Source organism: Salvelinus sp. IW2-2015, linkage group LG4q.1:29 (genome assembly GCF_002910315.2).
Source record: "Salvelinus sp. IW2-2015 linkage group LG4q.1:29, ASM291031v2, whole genome shotgun sequence".
Lineage (NCBI taxonomy): Eukaryota > Metazoa > Chordata > Actinopteri > Salmoniformes > Salmonidae > Salvelinus > Salvelinus sp. IW2-2015.
Genome location: NC_036842.1, coordinates 6210890 through 6232416, shown reverse-complemented (window position 1 = coordinate 6232416; position 21527 = coordinate 6210890). Strand labels below are relative to the sequence as shown.

Genomic DNA, 21527 nt, shown 5'->3' with positions numbered 1-21527 from the left:
GCTGCCTACCCCTGCTGTAGCAGCTGCTAACCTACAGAATCTAGCTACCTACCCCTGCTGTAGCAGCTGCTAAACTACAGAATCTAGCTACCTACCCTGCTGTAGCAGCTGCTAAACTACAGAATCTAGCTACCTACCCCTGCTGTAGCAGCTGCTAAACTACAGAATCTAGCTGCCTACCCCTGCTGTAGCAGCTGCTAACCTACAGAATCTAGCTGCCTACCCTGCTGTAGCAGCTGCTAAACTACAGAATCTAGCTGCCTACCCCTGCTGTACGCAGCTGCTAACCTACAGAATCTAGCTGCCTACCCCTGCTGTAGCAGCTGCTAACTACAGAATCTAGCTACTCCCTGCTGTAACAGCTGCTAAACTACAGAATCTAGCTGCCTACCCCTGCTGTAGCAGTTGCTAAACTACAGAATCTAGCTACCTACCCCTGCTGTAGCAGCTGCTAACTACAGAATCTAGCTGCCTACCTGCTGTAGCAGCTGCTAAACTACAGAATCTAGCTGCCTACCCTGCTGTAGCAGCTGCTAAACTACAGAATCTAGCTGCCTACCCCTGCTGTAGCAGCTGCTAAACTACGAATCTAGCTGCCTACCCTGCTGTAGCAGCTGCTAAACTACAGAATCTAGCTGCCTACCCTGCTGTAGCAGCTGCTAAACTACAGAATCTAGCTGCCTACCCCTGCTGTAGCAGCTGCTAAACTACAGAATCTAGCTGCCTACCCCTGCTGTAGCGCTGCTAAACTACAGAATCTAGCTGCCTACCCTGCTGTAGCAGCTGCTAAACTACAGAATCTAGCTGCCTACCCCTGCTGTAGCAGCTGCTAAACTACAGAATCTAGCTACCTACCCCTGCTGTAGCAGCTGCTAACCTACAGAATCTAGCTGCCTACCCTGCTGTAGCAGCTGCTAAACTACAGAATCTAGCTACCTACCCCTGCTGTAGCAGCTGCTAACCTAGAATCTAGCTGCCTACCCCTGCTGTAGCAGCTGCTAAACTACAGAATCTAGCTGCCTACCCCTGCTGTAGCAGCTGCTAAACTACAGAATCTAGCTGCTACCCCTGCTGTAGCAGCTGCTAAACTACAGAATCTAGCTGCCTACCCCTGCTGTAGCAGCTGCTAAACTACAGAATCTAGCTGCCTACCCCTGCTGTAGCAGCTGTTAAACTACAGAATCTAGCTGCCTACCCCTGCTGTAGCAGCTGCTAAACTACAGAATTTAGCTACCTACCCCTGCTGTAGCAGCTGCTAAACTACAGAATCTAGCTGCCTACCCTGCTGTAGCAGCTGCTAACTACAGAATCTAGCTACCTACCCCTGCTGTAGCAGCTGCTAAACTACAGAATCTAGCTGCCTCCCCTGCTGTAGCAGCTCTAAACTACAGAATCTAGCTGCCTACCCCTGCTGTAGCAGCTGCTAAACTACAGAATCTAGCTACCTACCCCTGCTGTAGCAGCTGCTAAACTACAGATCTAGCTGCTACCCCTGCTGTAGCAGCTGCTAAACTACAGAATTTAGCTGCTACCCCTGCTGTAGCAGCTGCTAACACAGAATCTAGCTGCCTACCCCTGCTGTAGCAGCTGCTAAACTACAGAATCTAGTGCTCCCCTGCTGTAGCAGCTGCTAAACTACAGAATCTAGCTGCCTACCCCTGCTGTAGCAGCTGCTAAACTACAGAATCTAGCTACTACCCTGCTGTAGCAGCTGCTAAACTACAGAATCTAGCTACCTACCCCTGCTGTAGCATCGTCAGCTACTACCCCTGCTGTAGCAGCTGCTAAACTACTTCTTCACCTCTGCCTTTCTATCTTGTCATTCCAGCCATGCAGAGTGAGTCATTCCAGCCAGGCAGAGTGAGTCATCCCAGACGCTATCACCACAGAGAACCAGGTTAGGAAGTAATGACTCAGCAATACTATGACGAAGTTTGCAAGTATGCGCTTAAAAAATATATAAAGATTAAAGATCCAAATGGCACACTATTGGGATAGGTGAACAAAGACATGGCAGTCAGGTCAAGAAAAKTCTATCAGGTCACACTAAGTGACCTTCTGAAAAGCTTAGAAGGGAAAAGCAGATACAGATGCAATCCATTATCAATGCGTTATCATGTTACACATGATCATCTTGGTCTCAGTTTTACAGTCTTCAAGTAGTCTTTCGACAGTCAACCATTACAGAGCAAATCCTGGTCATATAGCTCCCTCTGGCGGTGACAGGTTAACCATAGAAACAATACAAAATCAAACCAAACCAGAGCAAGTGGAGGCCCAAGTAGAAAAGGTAGATTGGAGCTCATGGACCACCCCTCCAGAGCATTTGACAATAGCAGGAAACATAAAATGATGTTTGAGACAYATTGAATGTATTTATTGAAAAGGACTGAAATTCCAGTTTAACAACTGTACAGTGTAGCTACACAGTTCTAAGTTACTATTATTWTTTTTTAAACCTTAAAACAGCAGAGAAATACAAAAGTTATTCAGTACTCATGAGCAAAACAAAATGGGATTCAGCAGCAAAGGTTCCTACAGTAGAGAACACTTACAGTAAACACACCTGACTTGACAATATAATAACCCAGTCTGCATCTGAAATGGCACCCTATCCCCTATAGTAAATCATTGTTTTACCAGGGCCCATAAGGGTCTGGTCAAAAGTAGTGCACTATATATGGAATAGGGTGCATTTCAGACGCACACTCAGTGTCCATATGGAGCTCAACATGTATGAGTGAAACACTGTTTTAATACTGTGTTGTATTATAATAACACAAACCAAATCGGAGGCAAATGCATAGGAAAACATGATTTGATCGCAGTCGGACCTCGCCGTGCAGTGTTCGCTACGCAATTCATAGTCTCATCCTCAGCCTTCATGTGAGCATTGGACTGAAATCAATGCGCTAACAAACCCCCMAAAATCTGAAATTCTGTTTTATTGTAGAACTCTTATCAGTGTTAAAATAACTGAAAATGTGTTTTATTATAAAACACTTATCCGAGTTTAAAATAACTGAAAAGGTTTTGCCGCTTAATTAGCAACTGTTGTTGCTACATGCATGAACAGGAGACAAAGAGAGTAGTTGCATGACTTGCTCTAGACAGACCAACTGTAGATACAGTATATTTTCCCCCACTCAGGACTAGCCAGATCTCAGATCTGTTTGTGCTGTATAGCCTATGGTAGTTGTGGAGTTGGCTATTCAGCACAAACAGATCTGAGATCTGGCTTACTCAACAGGGACTTAAGCCTGAAATGTGCTTGTATAAATGATGTGAAGATACTGTACAGTGTTTCCAGTGTGGTGTGGTCCAAAAGACAGCAGAGCATACTGGCACATAGACCAGTGACATTTTTTGTCCATGCATTATCTAACACATAACGTTACTGTACATACACACACAGAAGTATTTCAAGGTGGGGCTTGTCACTGGCGCACTGTACAGCCATTGTACTCTATACAGCTCCCTCCATTGTATTTCACAAGTTCTTTTTTTTCTTTCAAGAAATCAGGGTGGTCTTGACGTTTTGTATTGGTGGGAGATTGTGGCATGGTTTCTGCGGTGGGGGGGTTGTATTTTGGTCAGGTCACGTCTCAACCTTGGTCCTGGGAGAGTGGACAGTCTTCACCACCTTAGCGCTGCTCTTCACATCATGCTCTATGATCTCTGAGAGCAGGGYGTCTTTGGATCCGTGCTTCTTCTGGAAAACGCACAACAAACACACCGATATGAGTGCCGGGAGATGAATCAACTGACTGGAGGATCTGGTAATAAAATCTAGTATTGTACTTTAGACATGTAGCGCTGTCATTCAAAGGAAAGAAAGCGCTCCACTATGCGCTTGCAAAGTATAATTTTTATTCATTTCTAAAATTCCTGCCTCACAGCCTTTGTCAGAGGTAGTACACGTGTGGCACCGACCACAGCAAAAGGAGTCGGACTGACCTGAGAGGGGGTGGAGCTGGAACCTGGGATGTCTGCTGTTCGTGTCACAGGTAATGGGGGCACAAGATCTGTCCGGGCGCTGTGGAGTGGGTAGGGATGTGTTAGATCTTGGAAGACATAAAACAGGATCAAACTTGAATCATATGATACAGTACATATTATTTATAAAGCGTACCGTCACTCCCACTATCGTGTCTAAAAGGTGCTGGACAATACAGGAAAGAAACTTCAGCATCAAGTGTCGGCACAATAAATAAACTAGGGTTGAGCCCGAGATTCAATTCGAGGCGCGTTGCAGCGCTCTAGACATTTTTAAAGGTCACTTCCAATTGGGCAGTCATTTGCAGCGTTTACCGTGAATGCGATCTCCGCGAACGTCGGTAATTGCCTTTCAAAGGCGCATTATAGGCAGCCCACTATAACGCGCTTCGGATTGAATCCCACCCGAGATACATTTCTAGTAAGACTCTGCACAGTGAAAAACCATACGATCTGGCCTGAGACCAGTTTAGACTCACTTGACCTCAGAGAGCACGGATCTCTCCCCTTCGGAGCACTGGGAGCGCCGGTACTGACGGAAGCTCCGGGGAGAATGAGAGTGCCGGATTTTTATTGGGTCTCCTTGGGTTCTGGAAGGAAGGGATGAACATAAAATCATTCCCTTCATCTCATGTGTAGGACAGTAGGCCTACCTCTTATTCAGCCTAGGGATATAAGGCCTCTCTACTGAATCCATCAACTTCAGACACGGTGAGATAGTGGTCTGTCTGGAGCACAATGTATCTCTACAGGGTGGACGACTATGAAATAACGATTCRGTAATTCACACATGAGCCGAGCTTTGAATCTCTTATTTTCTTATCCAAGTGCAGATCAAGACACCCTAGCCCCAACGTATTGACTCCGCATGATCAATTCATAGCCATCTGCGATTGTCCTTTAGACCATTTTTCATCCTTATCTATCTAATCTAATGAGGRAGGGAAGAGCAGTTACTCACTCCACTTTCTTGTAGGGGATCTCCTTCAGCTGATCCTCTGTGAGGTCTGGAGCCGGGTCCACCAGCTCCTTCCTATAGGGGTAAGACCACCAGGACATGTTATCTCTCTTCCCATAACCCTAGAGACAATGCTGTGTCAACAACCTTTTGAAGGCTGTGCAAGTACACATTTTTCAATAGTATACACTTCATAAATAGTTCCTGAATGCTTAGTCAAATTATWACAGTGTTACACATTTGACTTTCCATAACACATGATGAGAAGGCCAATTTCTAAAAGACCACTGTTGAACCTCATAACTGGAGTCATGGGACTTACTGGATGTGTTTCCACAGTTGTTCCTTAGCCTGCACGTCCGGACTCCGCCTGGAAGACGTCACAGAATTACAAGGGTTAGTAGTTGAAGGGTTATTTATAAGAGGGACCATCTGACAGGGAGGTTGTATTGAAATGAATGGACATTATTCKCTGCGTCTTGGAATTGAGGTGGTAYCCAATAATGTTGTATCTAAGAGCTTAAATCATTTCCCCAGGTCGGGTCTGAGTTGGGTCTCTCGAGCAGGGAGGACAGGGAAGGAGGGTTTGTGTGTGTGTGCTTTTTAAAAATATATATATATTTTACGTTGATTTAACTAGCAAGTCCGTTAAGAACAAATTCTTATTTTCAATGAAGGCCTAGGAACAGTGGGTTAACTGCCTTGTTCAGGGGCAGAACGACAGATTTTTACCTTGTCAGCTCGGGGATTCGATCTTGCAACCTTTCGGTTACTAGTCCAGCGCTCTAACCACTAGGCTACCCTGCCGCCCCGTGTGTGGTTGACGTGTGTGAGTGTTAGCGTGTGTGGTGTAGTCTGCGTAACTTACGATCGAGAGCGGTGTCGTGAGCGGCGGTGGCTTGGGTCGTTCTGAGACCTCTCCTTCTGACGGCGGAGCACAGCTTCCCACTGAGGACCAGAGTCCACCATCTCATTCTCTTGACGAGACCTGGAGGATAAATGATAATACAATCAATACCAGTTATATGAGTTATTATACAGGAGAACCATGTTACACGGAAAATACAAAACAAGCATATCTACACGACAGACCTGAAGATGCACTAAAACCTCATGCCATCTGCACAGACAAACACAGAGACGACAGTACGGTTGCAACTCGCAACTACTACGACACATGATCCATCTAACACGTCCCTCCAGGGACCTCGCCAAGCGATACATTACATACATCACCGTTTTCACTGTCACAACAGGTTTCCCACGAGATATACTCTTTCATTTTCTTCCTAGTTCGTTTTGCTGCATCACGCGCGGAGATATTTAGACGGTCTGTAGTGTGTCGTATGACCCGGCTAGGGGGCCATTGTGGGCCTACAATATGATATAGCTGTTCAATAAGATATGGTATCGTTCAGACAACAWTAGCAGCGTGATAGTATGCTTTATCTCTTCAATCTACAACGTCCACGACAGACACTGGCTTAGGAAAATAGTTCCACCATGTACAACATTAAAGAGTGAAGTAGTAGTAGTTTACTATAGAGCTTTGCATATGTCATGTCTACTTGTAGGAAGCACAGTGACATCACTCACCGGTTCCTCTTTTTACGATGATCCCGGGTGGAGTTCTCAGACTCGCTGCCACTACTGGTGTTGCCACGGGAACGTGACCTGCAGGTGGGAGGCGGTGAATCAAACGGGGTTAAAAGGTTTACGGGGAGAAAGAGAATGAGATGGAATGTTGTTCGTGTATGACCTTTCAGGGAGAGAGGACAAAAGTGTGTGGGAGAGGGGATGAGTGAGAGGGTTGACGCTTACTTTTACAGAAATGACTCCAGGACTAATGYAACTACTGACAAACAGAACCACACAATGAGTAAACTGTTATCTGTGTACAACTGTGATGGTGGACATACAAATACAGCACATCAACGACCATGTCGGCTGGTCACTGGGTTTCCACTCGTCTGACTCATCAAGTCGATGTGTATGTAAAGATCTGACCCTTTWAGTTGAAAACAGAGAGTTTTAACAATGTACTATTTAGTTCTGTAAGTTGACTATACCTTCTCCTCTGCTGTTTGTTCTGCTGCTGGGGATCTGTTGGATCACTGGCCTGGCCTTTCCTGAGGGACCAGATCACAGAAGTGTCACTGTCATGTTTACTGTTAYATTAATGTCACCGTCATGTTACAAATACTATTAAACGGAGGTTTTATGAGTTTAAAATGTTTWAACAATCATAAACATTCAGAGAGCATCTATCCAACCATGCTTTATGCTAATCACCGGTATCTATTTCATTCAAAGAGACTACTCCATCGCACCCTCGGGGTAATCTGATTCACTGTTTCTACCCAGAAACTCTGCATCTCTGCCGCACAACAGACAGACCAGACTAACCTTTATGAATCATCATATTACATTTTATTTGATTACTACAATGGCCTAGTACAAACATACTACTGTGCCCTTTCAGTAGCTTCAATACACTATTGTCACATTTACAAGGCAATTTAGACAATGTCTTCACAATCTTTTTCTGTAATTAACTGCTTGTATAGGAACAATTTAACAGCTATTACAAGGTTAAAATGTTACGCTATACACATACACACAATATTGTGCGTRATGCAATCGGACAGTTCCACATGACACCACTAGAAGGCAACATTATCCCATAGATGTAGCAAAGATTCTTATAACTAACCCAAGACAGACCACAGTCTGTCGTTTCCAATGGGAACAAATGAGTCAYAGTGGGCAGAGCCAAGCACAAGCTAGCRAGATCCTATTGGCGMGTTCTAGCAAATATTTGCATGTTTCGGTTCGGGAACACCAACTCTGTGCACTGCACGTGTGCAATACCTAAATTCGCCTTTGCACTCCTTCTAAACAACACAATTTTTTCAAACTTTACCCTATAGTTTTAAGAACAGAAAACTGTATTCAGATCAAATGTTTCATCGATGAGAAAATTTGCAGAATGTMGGCCAAAATCAATCTCATTCCATCTTCTCCCACTGCCRGCCACTGGGCTTCCTCTCACTRCCATATTTGGTAGTGAGTGGAAACGCCAGACGGATGCTTCACATTTATACAGKYRGTGAAATATCTGTCTACATCTATGAATGTACTTTTCAACAGGGAAATGACTGAAGGAGCAACAGCAGCGGATGTATTCTCCCCTCCTGTCACTACCGGACGTTCACTTTCTACCTGCAACAGGCACACCTACCTGGACACACCTGGTAAGGCTATGGATAGCCCATATAACTGTCAGTTATTATGGTTGACAGGTGAAATGTTATTGGCTAGGGCCTCAAAGTCTAAAGTACTAAGCTAACATATGGAATTGTTTCATGATGGATCATTTAGCTATTTGATTTTGAATTTTAGGACCCCTTTAGGTATAAAAATATATACACTACCGTTCAAAAGTTCGGGGTCACTTAGAAATGTCCTTGTTTTTGAAAGAAAAGCATTTTTTTTTGTCCATTAAAATAACACAATTTATCAGAAATACAGTGTTAATGTTGTAAATAACTATTGTAGCTGGAAACGGCATCATTTTTTAATGGAATATYTACATAGGCGTTCAGAGGCCCATTATCAGAAACCATCACTCCTGTGTTCCAATGGCACACTGTGTTAGCTAATCCAAGTTTATAATTTTAAAAGACTTTTGCAATTATGTTAGCACAGGTGAAAACTGTTGTACTGATTAAAGAAGCAATAAAACTGGCCTTCTTTAGACTAGTTGAGTATCTGGAGCATCAGCATTTGTAGGTTTGATTACAGGCCTCAAAATGGCCAGAAACAAAGAACTTTCTTCTGAAACTCGACMGTCTATTCTTGTTCTGAGAAATGAAGGCTATTCCATGCGAGAAATTGCCAAGAAACTGAAGATCTCGCACAACGCTGTGTACTACTCCCTTCACAGAACAGCGCAAACTGGCTCTAACCAGAATAGAAAGAGTGGGAKGCCCCGGTGCACAACTGAGCAAGAGGACAAGTACATTAGAGTGTCTAGTTTGAGAAACAGACRCCTCACAAGTCCTCAACTGGCAGCTTCATTAAATAGTACCYGCAAAACAYCAGTCTCAACRTCAACAGTGAAGAGGCAACTCCGGGATGCTGGCCTTTTAGGCAGAGTTGCAAAGAAAAAGCCATATCTCAGACTGGCCAATAAAAATAAAAGATTAAGATGGGCAAAGAACACAGACACTGGACAGACTAAGATTGGAAAAAACTGTTATGGACAGACAAATCTAAGTTTGAGGTGTTCGGATGACAAAGAAGAACATTCGCGAGACACAGAAAAAATATGCTGGAGGAGTGCTTGACGCCATCTGTCAATCATGGTGGAGGCAATGTGATGGTCTGGGGGTGCTTTGGTGGTGGTAAAGTGGGAGATTTGTACAGGGTAAAAGGGATCTTGATGAAGGAAGGCTATCACTCCATTTTGCAACGCCATGCCATACCCTGTGGACGGCGCTTAATTGAAGCCAATTTYCTCCTACAACAGGACAATGACCCCAAGCACAGCTCCAAACTATGCAAGAACTATTTAGGGAAGAAGCATTCAGATGGTATTCTGTCTGTGCTCGCCACTCCATTAYAGTCACCGGATCTCAACCYTATTGAGCTGTTGTGGGRGCAGCTTGACCGTATGGTACGTAAGAAGTGCCCATCAAGCCAATCCAACTTGTGGGAGGTGCTTCAGGGAGCATGGGGTGTAATCTCTTCAGMTTACCTCTACAAATTGWCAACTAGAATGCCAAAGGTCTGCAAGGCTGTAATTGCTGCAAATGGAGAGTTTGAAGGACAATTATTATTTAAATTAAAAATCATTATTTATAACCTTGTCAACGTCTTGACTGTTTCCTATTCATTTTGCAACTCATTTCATGTATGTTTTCATGGAAAACAAGGACATTGTAGCCGGCCGCGACCGTGAGACTCATGGGKCGGCGCACAATTGGCCCAGCGTCGTCCGGGTTAGGGGAGGGTTTGGCCGGCAGGGATGTCCTTATCCCATCGCGCACTAGCGACTGCTGTGGTGACACGGTCGCCAGGTGTACGGTGTTTCCTCCGACGCATTGGTGCGGCTGGCTTCCGGGTTAAGTGGGCATTGTTTCAAGAAGCAGGGCGGCTTGGTTGGGTTGTGTTTTGGGGGACGCACGGCTCTCGACCTTTGCCTCTCCCGAGTCCGTACGGGACCTGCAGCAATGAGACGACTAACTACCAAGTGGATACCATGGAATTGGGGGTAAAAAAAAAAAACGTTTAAAAATGAAACACATTTTTTTAATAATAAAAACCAAATGAACAAAATAAGAAAATAAAAAAATATTAAACAAATACGCATTTAATAACATATTCGGAAATGGCAAAAAAAGAACTAAAAAGACACAAAAAAAGGAACATAAGGAATAAGGTTTTGAAGGAAAAGTTTTTGTTAGAAGACCGACTTTCACGATGTCTCATGGTCTGACAAACACCGCTGTAGCTTCCAAAGGCAGATGCGGAAGGACGCCATAGGCGGATGCGGTGGATTGAGACGCAGCCCATGCAAAAAATATATCTCTAGCTTAAACTGACAGATTTTTGAAGGGATTTTAAAAAAATTAATGTTACTTAGATTGACGCACGGTTGCGTAAATAGGCGCTTAAGGACCAACCTGCGTTGGCAGACCATCTGCATAGCAGATGTTTTGGAGGTGTAACTGAAGTATGAGCTGACAAATAGGTGAGCGGCTGCTCTTGTGTCAAACCATTCCCTTCCTTATTATCCCTACCATGTCAGAAGTTTAAAGTGGTGCTAGAAAGTGTAGGCTAATGCATGTCTTCATGTTAATTTATAGCCCATATCAGTCTAATCGAGGTGTAGACAATAGACCGCCGCCTATTCCAGTGTTTGAACTTGTAAACGCGGCTGCATGAACTTGTAAACGCGGCTGCATGAACTTGTAAACGCGGCTGCATGGGATTTGTCGGATTATAATTGCGGGTGGTTTCGTTGCATCCAATGGCTTACAGAAGGAGCCGCTTGTGGATTTGACAGCTCTAACGCAGTTTCACCTTCAACACTGCCAAAACAACATTGTGAACATTTTACTGATAGAATCTAGCCCTAGGTGAAGGGGACACACCTCTACCAGCACAGGATACACCTGGACAATTTATGGACAGTTTATACCAGTGTCAGCTAAGGTATTGGGAGGAGAGGTGAGATAGGTTGACAGGTGAAAAGGACAAAGGTGAGGAGTACACACCTGCGTCTGTTCTGGGACGGCTCGTTCTCGCTGCCTCCTGACGGGGTGCGTCCACGAGCCGTGGGGAATTTAGGCGACTTTGTTCGCTCGTTGGCCGTGTTGTACAGTCCACTGGGGAGAAAAACAAGGCAGCTAGCTGTCGATCCTACTGAAGATACATTGAGCTGTATGATGAAACTAACTTGTGGCCTGTTGCCAAAAAAACGACCTACACAGTACAGTCTTTAGTGTGAATGAAGACATCCTACCTATGCAAACAACAATAGCATTCTTGTCCACCTAGCCACAGATATGCCGGGATGATGACGACATAGCCTCAGAGGATAAAGCAAAATGCCGAGGGTAGCAGGTCGCAACACTGGCTGCTGCTAAGTGACCCCAGGCTTCACACACACACACACACACACACCTTGTCTGCATTCATTGGCTTCAGATAAGGCCCCTGCGACACACAGTTACGCAAGCGCGCACGCTGGAACAAACACACAGCCCGTACCAAGGGAGCAAAAATCAATATGTAGATTCAATCATGTTGAAACCAGCTTATTGAAATGCAAATGGCCATAGATAATACTTCATTATAATAGCCTGGTCCCAGATCTGTTTGTGCCGTCTTGCCAACTCCTATGGTCACTGTTTGGCCCATGACAATGACTATAGCGTTTGGCAAGACGGCATGAACCGATCTGGGACCAGGTTATACTGTGAACTGAAGGAGACATATACACGAAAAATGTGTCTCGTCACTGGGCTCTCACACACTGCTTCCAGTAGTGTATTTCATGAATCAGTTGGAGTGTGTACTATGTTAAGCCTCCTTCTCTACTGAAGGGCTATGTTCTGGTGGTGTGTGTATACATGCTTGATCCATTAAATATAAATAATGTACGTAGCACACATAACACACAGTATTAGGGAGGATTAGTCTATAAGACAATAGTGCAATTGAAAAATATTAGACCGATCCATCACAGAGCAGGGGCTCCAATCAGACAGTACTGTACCTTTGTGGGGCGTTCTCATCCCATGGTGCATTGGGCTTCCCTCGCTGTTCCTCTGGACCACCATTCTCCGCCTTGGTTACTTTGGCGCTAAAAAAAAAGAAAACAGGTAAACAAAGTATTTGGTCTGGGCTAAGCACTTTTCTGAAGAGCTGTCGCTTTATACTGGAAAAGCATTCTCAATCCCCCCTCAACTTCTCTTTTCTCTTTCAATCTCCGTTGTATATCCCTTTCTCCATTTGGTCCAAACTTACTGCCTCTCTCGTTCGTACACTATTTTCTACATGTCTCGCCCATGTCTGATACCTCTTCACAGGCGACAGTGCTGTAATCTTAGCCGTTCCTTCTTTTTCCGAATTCTCCGTCTTTGTGTTTGACCGATTCCCATTGTTCAGTCCTACAAGGAAAAGAGATGTTCAGTAAGATTGAATACTGAACCAATTTGCCTCTCTCTTTCCATTGTTTCAATGCTAGAACAATCTCCGTCCGTAACCACGTGTGACATGGTAGCCTTCCYACGAAGCGCTCAGATTTACTGAATTATACACAGCTCTGTCTATTTTTGAGCCCTGCGGTGGTAATTATAGAGAATTCAACCACTGAATGTGTCATAGAGATTACTCTCCCACTGCACACAGTGAAAACAACCATGCTAAGTCAAGCACGTTATGCCAACATACTGTGCGTCTGTCTGTGTGAACTGCTGAAGTGAATATAATATAATTAGCTTATTGAAGCCCTGTTGTTCCTGATGGGGGAACAGGAGGAGGAAGTGAATACTAAACTTACTGGGACCGAGACTCAACTACGCTGCTACACACCCGACATAAGAGGAACTGTCATTAGGAACCTGAGAGTTTCTCCTCTGTGTCAGTAGAGGTGAAAGGTGGGGAAATGTTTTTGTGGCTATGTATGATGTGTGCCATTTAGTTACCATTGATACGTAACCCTTGTCGTAGTGACATTGTGCTTGTTAGGTGTTGTGTAGTGTGTCTGTAGATGTTGTGTATGCTTAAGGTATGCTGCGTATCCAGCTGACCTGTGGTCTGTGGTGGTCTCTTGGGGTAGGTCTTGCTGCGGGTCCTTGACCACCTGCAGGTCTGGCCGGGGCAGACTGATAGACGGATCCCTGCCCATCTGCATAGCTGTCTTACCACTGTAGGGAAAGAAGAGAGAGAGAGAGACACACACACACACACACACACACACACACACACACACACACACACACACACACACACACACACACACACACACACACACACACACACAGTTGTTTAGTCATCTTGTCTTTTCATGCTTTTAGGGGAAGATGTTCCTGGCCTGTCAAGTTCATATGTGAGACAGAGATGATCTGGTCTTGGCCTTTTGATATGTCAAACCCTTTTGTCAGGCACACTGTTACAGTGATACACAGTCTGATGCAACAACGAGGTGTTGAAGAGCAACATGAACATATAAAACAAAGCCAAGGTTGTGACTGAAGTGACCTTAAACCTAGCAGAGGTCAGTAGTAGATCATATARTAAATATTGCAGAAAACTGCAACTGTTGAAGAAAACAATCGCTGGTGTACAGTGGCAGTCTTCTCTGAGTAGATACAGGAAGTAGACAACCGAATGAAGACAAAGGAGAGATGGATGTTGTGTGATCTCTGAATTATTCAGGTCTTCCACTTGTCTGTGGTGTCACACGCGCACACACAAACAGTCTCTCTGTCTGTTGAACACTGTATCCCTCTTTAGCTCCTCTACTAAAACAGTCTCCATTATTCATGAGGTTGTGGATTCTAGAATKAATACATGCTGGGAGAAGTTCTCTAGGATTTACCTACACCCCGCTTTGCCAACCAAAATGATGGGGAGAGAAAAATGCTATAATATTTCTGTGTATAATGCATACCTTTGTGTGGAGTTTCATCTTACAGATGATAGAAATGCATTATATTCTATACAGTTTCTACAATACTTTTCATACATAGCTAACTACATTTTGAAGGGAATAAAGAATAGAGGTTCTCTCACCTGTACCGATGTTTAGATCCCAGGGAACCAAATTTGGATAGTTTTCTTGTAAGTGTGTTGGAATCATTTTCTGGCATTCTAGAAAAAGCATTCAACAGCAATGGAGAGCAGGCCTCGATGACGAATTTAAAAGTACTGTACTTCCACTAAAGTCTCATATGGTGTGCACATTTCTACAGTACATTATTCCACAGGTAATACATTTTTCTGTTTTTCTTTATGAATTTAGAATGTGACTAAACCAGGTTAAAGAGGATTAAATGCTCAGGCTGAAAGGAAAATGAAAAAATGGCGTCTTTCACAAAGGTGACCGACGTGTTTGATTCCTGAATTCACTTTGTACTTTTTATACATTTAAAGGAAGAGAAGCGAACTCAATTGCTGCCTTATATAAAAAAATAAGCAGTTCTCTTGTTCTGATCATTGCATTAATGACATAATGGCTGCTCGAACACCACTAAGAGCTTTCGGGCTTCATTAAAATTCAAAACTCTGAGTCAGAGAGAGTATCTGGTACTAGTGGTACATTACTCCATTACCGTATAGATGGAAAGCAAAAGGCCATTATAAAAGCCTCTTGTAGTCTCTCACCCAGCCATGTGTTATTAACACAACCATCACCACTACAGCATTGCGCTAAGGCCTCTCTCAAAACCAACACCACTTTAATACACCACTACCACTATGGCCTCGCTCACAGGGCTCCGTAACACTTCAGATAACTCAAGTCACTGTTGTAAAACACTTGGATGGAAGGTTAGATGGAGAAAAAGTACTGAAGGTAGGTGGATGTAGTCAGTACACCCAACCAGAAGCTAAAATGAACCTGTGTTTTTACCTCTTCTCATTGTTTTTCTCACTCTTTCTTCAGGTGTCTATAAGGGCTTGTATAATACATCCACTCACATTAAAACTGCAGCAGATACCTGCCTATTTTCATCCGATGGCTTATGCCCACTTCTCCCACCTTCGTGTCATAGTCCCATCGCAGCATAACACATTCTCTCCCATTCTCTCATCCAAACCTCCCAACCCCTCCACCCTACTCTCCCCCAGAGGACTATACGCCCGGGGGGGTATAACCTGTCAAGCCCCCTCCCCTCCTGTCTACCTGTCAGCTCCAGGTCTGTCTGTGCCACAGGGACCCAGCAGACTGCAGGGTTCACACGCGGATTAAACAGCGTAAATCCAGAGCCTCACGCGCCTTGCTGCCTCTCCTGCTCTTTAGGGCACAGTCCGTGTAAGTCTGCTCTCATTAGGCCAACGCACGCACACGCACAAGGGACCGCACTGAGCTGCGCTGCCAGACAGAGGCCTTGTTCACTTTGATTAAGGACTGAGGGACTCTGGGATCTTCATGTTAAGAGGTATGTGATAGTGTTGTTTCTACCTGAGGGGATAACAGAGAAGGGCTTTTGTTGGAATTAGTGTGGGTGATCGTGTTGTAGATAAAAGGGAACATTTTTCCACTGAAGCATAAATAGTTTGGGGTTTTACCTGTGGAAGGTGGTAGAAGTTCGAACTGAAAAGTTACAATAGTGTTGGTACAGTATACTGTAGTATTTGCCCATGACTGTGTGTGCACGTTTATAGTTTTTTACCTAAAGAAAGTGTGGTGTTCTACGCAGCACTTCCACAGATGTTTACAGGCCGTCTTATTGGGTGCCTCGAAGAAGAACGACGTCTCTGTACACTGCAAATAAACAACAACATCATCTCTTATACAATCAACAAACAAATAATACAAATCACATTCATCAGCTGAACCAAGAAGATGTATATCATAACGAGCCATTTCATCATTAATCCCGAAAACAACAATTGTGGTGGTGGTGGAAAGGACTCGTATCAAATGTACCATTACATGTGTTTTATCTAAGTGTTTATGTAAATGAACAGGTAGTGTGTAATCTCTCAACCTAGATGGGATGTCTGTTGGGTCMTTAGGCAAATGGGTATCACTGTAGAGAGAGGACAACTCGCACTCTCTAGACTCCCCTACAGCTCGTCTCAGAGAGGAGGTAGCTGCCGTAAGCCCATAGGTCTCCTATATTCAAATGAAGCTCCGTTCTGAGCTGCTCTGATATTATCAATAATGGGGTTCTCATGGTTCTCTACTCCAAGGCCTCTCTATTCATCGGCTTAATGAGACTCTCTCAGGTTGAATAAAGTAAACCATATCATTCAGAAAGACTCACAGGTCTCAATGAGTCTAACTATCTCAACAGAGAGAGGAGAAAAGTGGTTCTGCTTTAGTGATATCTGAAGGGGTAGGCCACACCACTTCAGTTTTTCCATCACTTTGAAAATGATCAAAATGATCATTATCCTCCCCAAAAGCCCCCCCAAAAATGTACTTAGAAAATTCCCCAAAAGTTCCCCAAAGAAAACTGGATTTGTTTAGAGGTGCCTATCTTTTCTCAYTTGCACCCGTGAAGTGAACATCCGTGACGACGGGAGATTCGAGGCTGAACTGTCATGTTTCTTTAATTCCTCTCCTTACATCCTCCTAATGTTTATGTCGAAATGTCTCAAGATCAAACACACCGTGGATCTTTCAAGGTTTCACATGGGAGTACTGCAGATATTCCTGGGAACATTGTCAGTTTTATACCTCATAATAAGGTCTGACACGGGGAATATTTCTACAATGAGGCTTTCCACACCTGTGATACCCAAACAAACTGGTTTCGGTTCATGCAGTAATTACGAGTTAGCTAGTGCGAGTGATCTCACGTTATTGACTTCATGAAACATGGCAAAATGACTTGAGGAATCACAAACAAAGCAGAGGTAGACATACAGCACATAACTTCACAAAACATTCCTTATGCAGATAATTACTGAAAGACAATAACTGGTGACTTACATCTTTTCCAACAACTCGAAGCTCAAATTGTGYTTCCTTAAAATGCACTTTAGTTATCCTTGGCCTGAAACGATAARTGTAAACAAACAGATGAGGTGCACTTGTAAAAATTCGGGGTTTTAACAAGGGTTCTTCTAAGATCCTCAAAGTTCTTTGAGGAACCGTAGGTTTCTTGGCACTGAAAATTGCCACCGAAAGGTTCTTCCCAAGAAGGAGGTGGGGTTCATCCRAGGAACCTCCTCAGTTGCTGGGGGTTCTTTCAGGAACCAAACTGCCCAACTGAAACATTTTGATTTGAATTTGAAAGGACAACAGGTGCAGGTACTTAAATAAAAACATTTACAGGTCTCCTCAATATAAGGTAAGGTTTGTCCCTAACATGATCTAAATAGATGGTATCATCCTAAAACAATATCTATCTTTTGATATTTGTGCACATCTTTCTAAAAACAGAAAATGGACACAATTCAATGGATATCAATCAACAGAGATAAGATGATGTAGGCTATAAGAATATGTTGAAGGCTAGCTGGATTGGTTGTGTCTGTAGGTRTACAGACGAAGAGGCATACAAAGGTATGTCAATTGGTGTTGGTATGTTTTGCAGATCACATGTACCATCCTCCTCCCTTCAATRAAAATCCCATAGGCCTCTACATTATGGACAAGGTATGTATATGAAAACCATTATCAAAAGTAATTTTTTCCCCCATTCCCATTTACCACAAAAACCATGGTATGAAWACTGTTGTGTTCAGACTTCACCCTCCCCACACCTCTGATGAATATAACAGGAAACCTGTTCAATCACCATGCACTGCAAAATCATTCTGGCTATTGATACAGTGAACATCAACAAGCCAGAGTATATACATACCCATTGGACTTGGGGATCTGCTGGGAGTTTGTCATATCATTTTTTATTCGGCTTTGTCACTAAAATCAAACACTGACAACTTAAAATATTGAGTTATTGTTATGYGTGTTATTAATAATAATATGGGGGGGTAGTTCAAACATCTACCCCAAAAGTTTTTGGAGGATCCATCAAAAAGGCTTTGTCGAAGAACTTATAGGGGTTCCCCCACAGTTTCAATTCGAAGAACCCCTAAAGGATACTCCAGGAACCTTTTTTCTYTTTAGTGTCTATTGTATTCAAGGTTATTATAGCAAATTTAAAGTGGATGATTCTCATGAAATACTGCCACAAAACAATACCTACCAGAAATACTTCCCAACCTGTGCTTTGTTTTTGTAAACAACAACTCCAATAGGTGTCAGCCCCAGGAAGTATTCAGACTGATTCTCTCCCTGCAAAACACCACAATAACAGGTATTATACCAAACACAATTTACATAATAAGAGCCAACCAGAAATAACACAGTAAGGATACTAAAGTATGTGTCAAAGGAAAAAAAAGTCATCTCAGTAAAACAGAACCAAATGGTAAGGCTGGCATGAGAGAAATAGTAAGGAACATGATCAAGGCACGGTGACTGTGATAAACCACAGAATACAACTCTGACAAGCATCTCAGTCTTCTGCCCAGTCAGTGAGTCCAGCTCCTACTTACGAACACAGGGTGAAGGTCGACTCCATACATATCCAGTGTTTTAGCTATCCCTAAATAATTGGCTTCAGCCTCGGAGGGAACCTGACCACTGAAACACAGAGATGTTATCTTGTTAGCGAAGCATCAGGAAAGGCTTTTACGGTCCATAGAAAAGCCCATAGAATGTAGTGCTATCCAGTGTGTGTCTACAAGTATAYATCGTGTAACATGATCTAGTACACATCTACAAGTACACATGGTGTCATATTATCTAGTGTACAATGACAAGTAGTGTACAATAGAGACGACATCATTGGTCTAGTTGCTTTTATCTATTCCAAAGCTAAGGGTTTAGAAACAGMCATGTAACAAATGTAAACATGAAAAATGAATGTAAAGTTGATATATTTTGCATTGTAATTCACTCCCGGTGACACTTATTGGATGGATTGAGAGTTGTTTAACCGTCAGGAATCCCCCAGTCTAATAAACAGTAAAGCTATCATGATGATCTGCCTGACCTTGGGCAACAACAGAGGTCATTTTAGGGAGTGTATTAGAGAACTGTGGTGTGATTGTCCTCATGGACAGGTACAAGACAATGGGTTCACTCTGAAGAGGTGAGATACACAAAGAGACAGTACAAACTACAATGGCCATGGTGCCCATGAGGTCGCCTAGGCAGAGAGCTCCTGTACATTTAGTAAATATAAATGTGATTTTTTTTTATATATTTTTTTTTAATCAATCTCTGTTTTCATCACATAAACATGGTCTTCAATGTCCTGTTACAGGACTTTGATGTTAAAYCTGTTTGTTTGCCTTGGCTAGCTAGCTAGTTGGATGGCTAATGTTGCCATTTCAATAATGCAGCAGCAGCCCCATCTTTTTTGTTTCACCTGCCGGTTGGAAGGTGGAGACTGCGATGTCAGAGAGGAAGAGGGACTGTTCCTGACCACTGCTGAGGTGTGGTTGATTTTCTGGTGCTTTACTGCAGCCAAAGCATCACCCAGGTGCGTGCTACGCTGTCTGCAATGGAGGATCAGCTACCTACGGAGTAGAGGCTACTATGGAGTAACTGCGAACGTTGGACAAAGCGATGGGCCCTGATGAAGAGCTCCTGGCTTGTCTGACAGACTGACTTTCTCCCTGGCTGTACTGTATCATCTGCGCCCTCCACTCAAGCCATACTGACRTTTCCAAACTGCCTCAACTCCATTAGTTTTCCATCTTTACTTCGTTGTTCATTGATGAKGTATTTTGTTAACAAGAGGACCAGAATGGAAATACGTTTCTGAACTTGTTTGTGTTATCCTAGTTTTTTTTTKTTGTCAAATAAATCATATCAACACTGAGTGTACAAGACATTAGGAACACCTGATCTTTCCATGACAGACTGACCAGGTGAATCCAGGTGAAAGTTACTGTATGATCCTTTATTGACGTCACTTGTTAAATCCATCAGTCTAGACGAAGGGGAGGAGACAGGTTAAAGAGGTATTTTTAAGCCTTGAGACAATTGCGACATGGATTGTGTATGTGTGCCATTCAGAGGGTGAATGGGCAAGACAAAATATTTAAGAGCCTTTGAACGGGGTATGGTAGTAGGTGCCAGGCGCACGGGTTTGAGTGTGTCAAGAACTGCAACGCTGCTGGGTTTTTCACGCTCACAGTTTCCCATGTGTATCAAGAATGGTCCACCAACCAAAGGACATCCAGTCAACTTGACACAACTATGGGAAGCACTGGAGTCAACATGGGCCAGCACACCTTGTAGAGTCCATGCCCCAATGAATCGAGGCTGTTCTGAGGGCAAAAGGGGGTGCAACTCAATAATATTAATGTTTTGTACACTCAGTATATCTACAGTTGAAGTCAGAAGTTTACATACACCTTAGCCAAATACATTTAAAAACTCAGTTTTTAACAATTCCTGACATTTAATCCTCGTAAAAATTCCCTGTCTTACAGTGGGGCAAAAAAKTATTGAGTCAGCCACCAATTGTGCAAGTTCTCCCACTTAAAAAGATGAGAGAGGCCTGTAATTTTCATCATAGGTACACTTCAACTATGACAGACAAAATGAGGGGAAAAAATCCAGAAAATCACATTGTAGGATTTTTCCTCCAAACACGACGAGTTGAGTTTTTACCAAAAAGTTATATTTTGGTTTCATCTGACCATATGACATTCTCCCAATCTTCTTCTGGATCACCAAATGCTCTCTAGCAAACTTCAGACGGGCCTGGACATGTACTGGCTTAAGCAGGGGGACACGTCTGGCACTGCAGGATTTGAGTCCCTGGCGGCGTAGTGTGTTACTGATGGTAGGCTTTGTTACTTTGTCCCAGCTCTCTGCAGGTCATTCACTAGGTCCCCCGTGTGGTTCTGGGATTTTTGCTCACCGTTCTTGTGATCATTTTGACCCCACGGGTGAGATCTTGCGTGGAGCCCCAGATCGAGGGAATTATCAGTGGTCTTGTATGTCTTCCATTTCCTAATAATTGCTCCCACAGTTGATTTCTTCAAACCAAGCTGCTTACCTATTGCAGATTCAGTCTTCCCAGCCTGGTGCAGGTCTACAATTTTGTTTCTGGTGTCCTTTGACAGCTCTTTGGTCTTGGCCATAGTGGAGTTTGGAGTGTGACTGTTTGAGGTTGTGGACAGGTGTCTTTTATACTGATAACAAGTTCAAACAGGTGCCATTAATACAGGTAACGAGTGGAGGACAGAGGAGCCTCTTAAAGAAAGAAGTTACAGGTCTGTGAGAGCCAGAAATCTTGCTTGTTTGTAGGTGACCAAATACTTATTTCCACCATAATTTGCAAATAAATTCATAAAAATC

The 21527-nt window shown here is 43.4% G+C and overlaps 1 protein-coding gene across 1 annotated transcript in view; it reads right to left on the bottom strand.

Moving 5' to 3' along the window:
* Nucleotides 1–2350: 2350 nt before the first annotated feature.
* LOC111961303 (band 4.1-like protein 4) overlaps nt 2351–21527 on the bottom strand; it is a 90284-nt gene continuing 71107 nt past the window's right edge. The window contains 18 exon segments of the mRNA XM_023983469.2: nt 2351–3712; nt 3958–4036; nt 4476–4586; nt 4958–5029; nt 5277–5324; nt 5823–5942; nt 6551–6628; nt 7024–7083; nt 11236–11346; nt 12240–12326; nt 12543–12633; nt 13276–13321; nt 13323–13392; nt 14261–14338; nt 15862–15953; nt 17130–17193; nt 18352–18440; nt 18704–18791. Coding sequence (XP_023839237.1) covers nt 3599–3712; nt 3958–4036; nt 4476–4586; nt 4958–5029; nt 5277–5324; nt 5823–5942; nt 6551–6628; nt 7024–7083; nt 11236–11346; nt 12240–12326; nt 12543–12633; nt 13276–13321; nt 13323–13392; nt 14261–14338; nt 15862–15953; nt 17130–17193; nt 18352–18440; nt 18704–18791 — 1498 coding nt within the window. The 3' untranslated portion in view covers nt 2351–3598.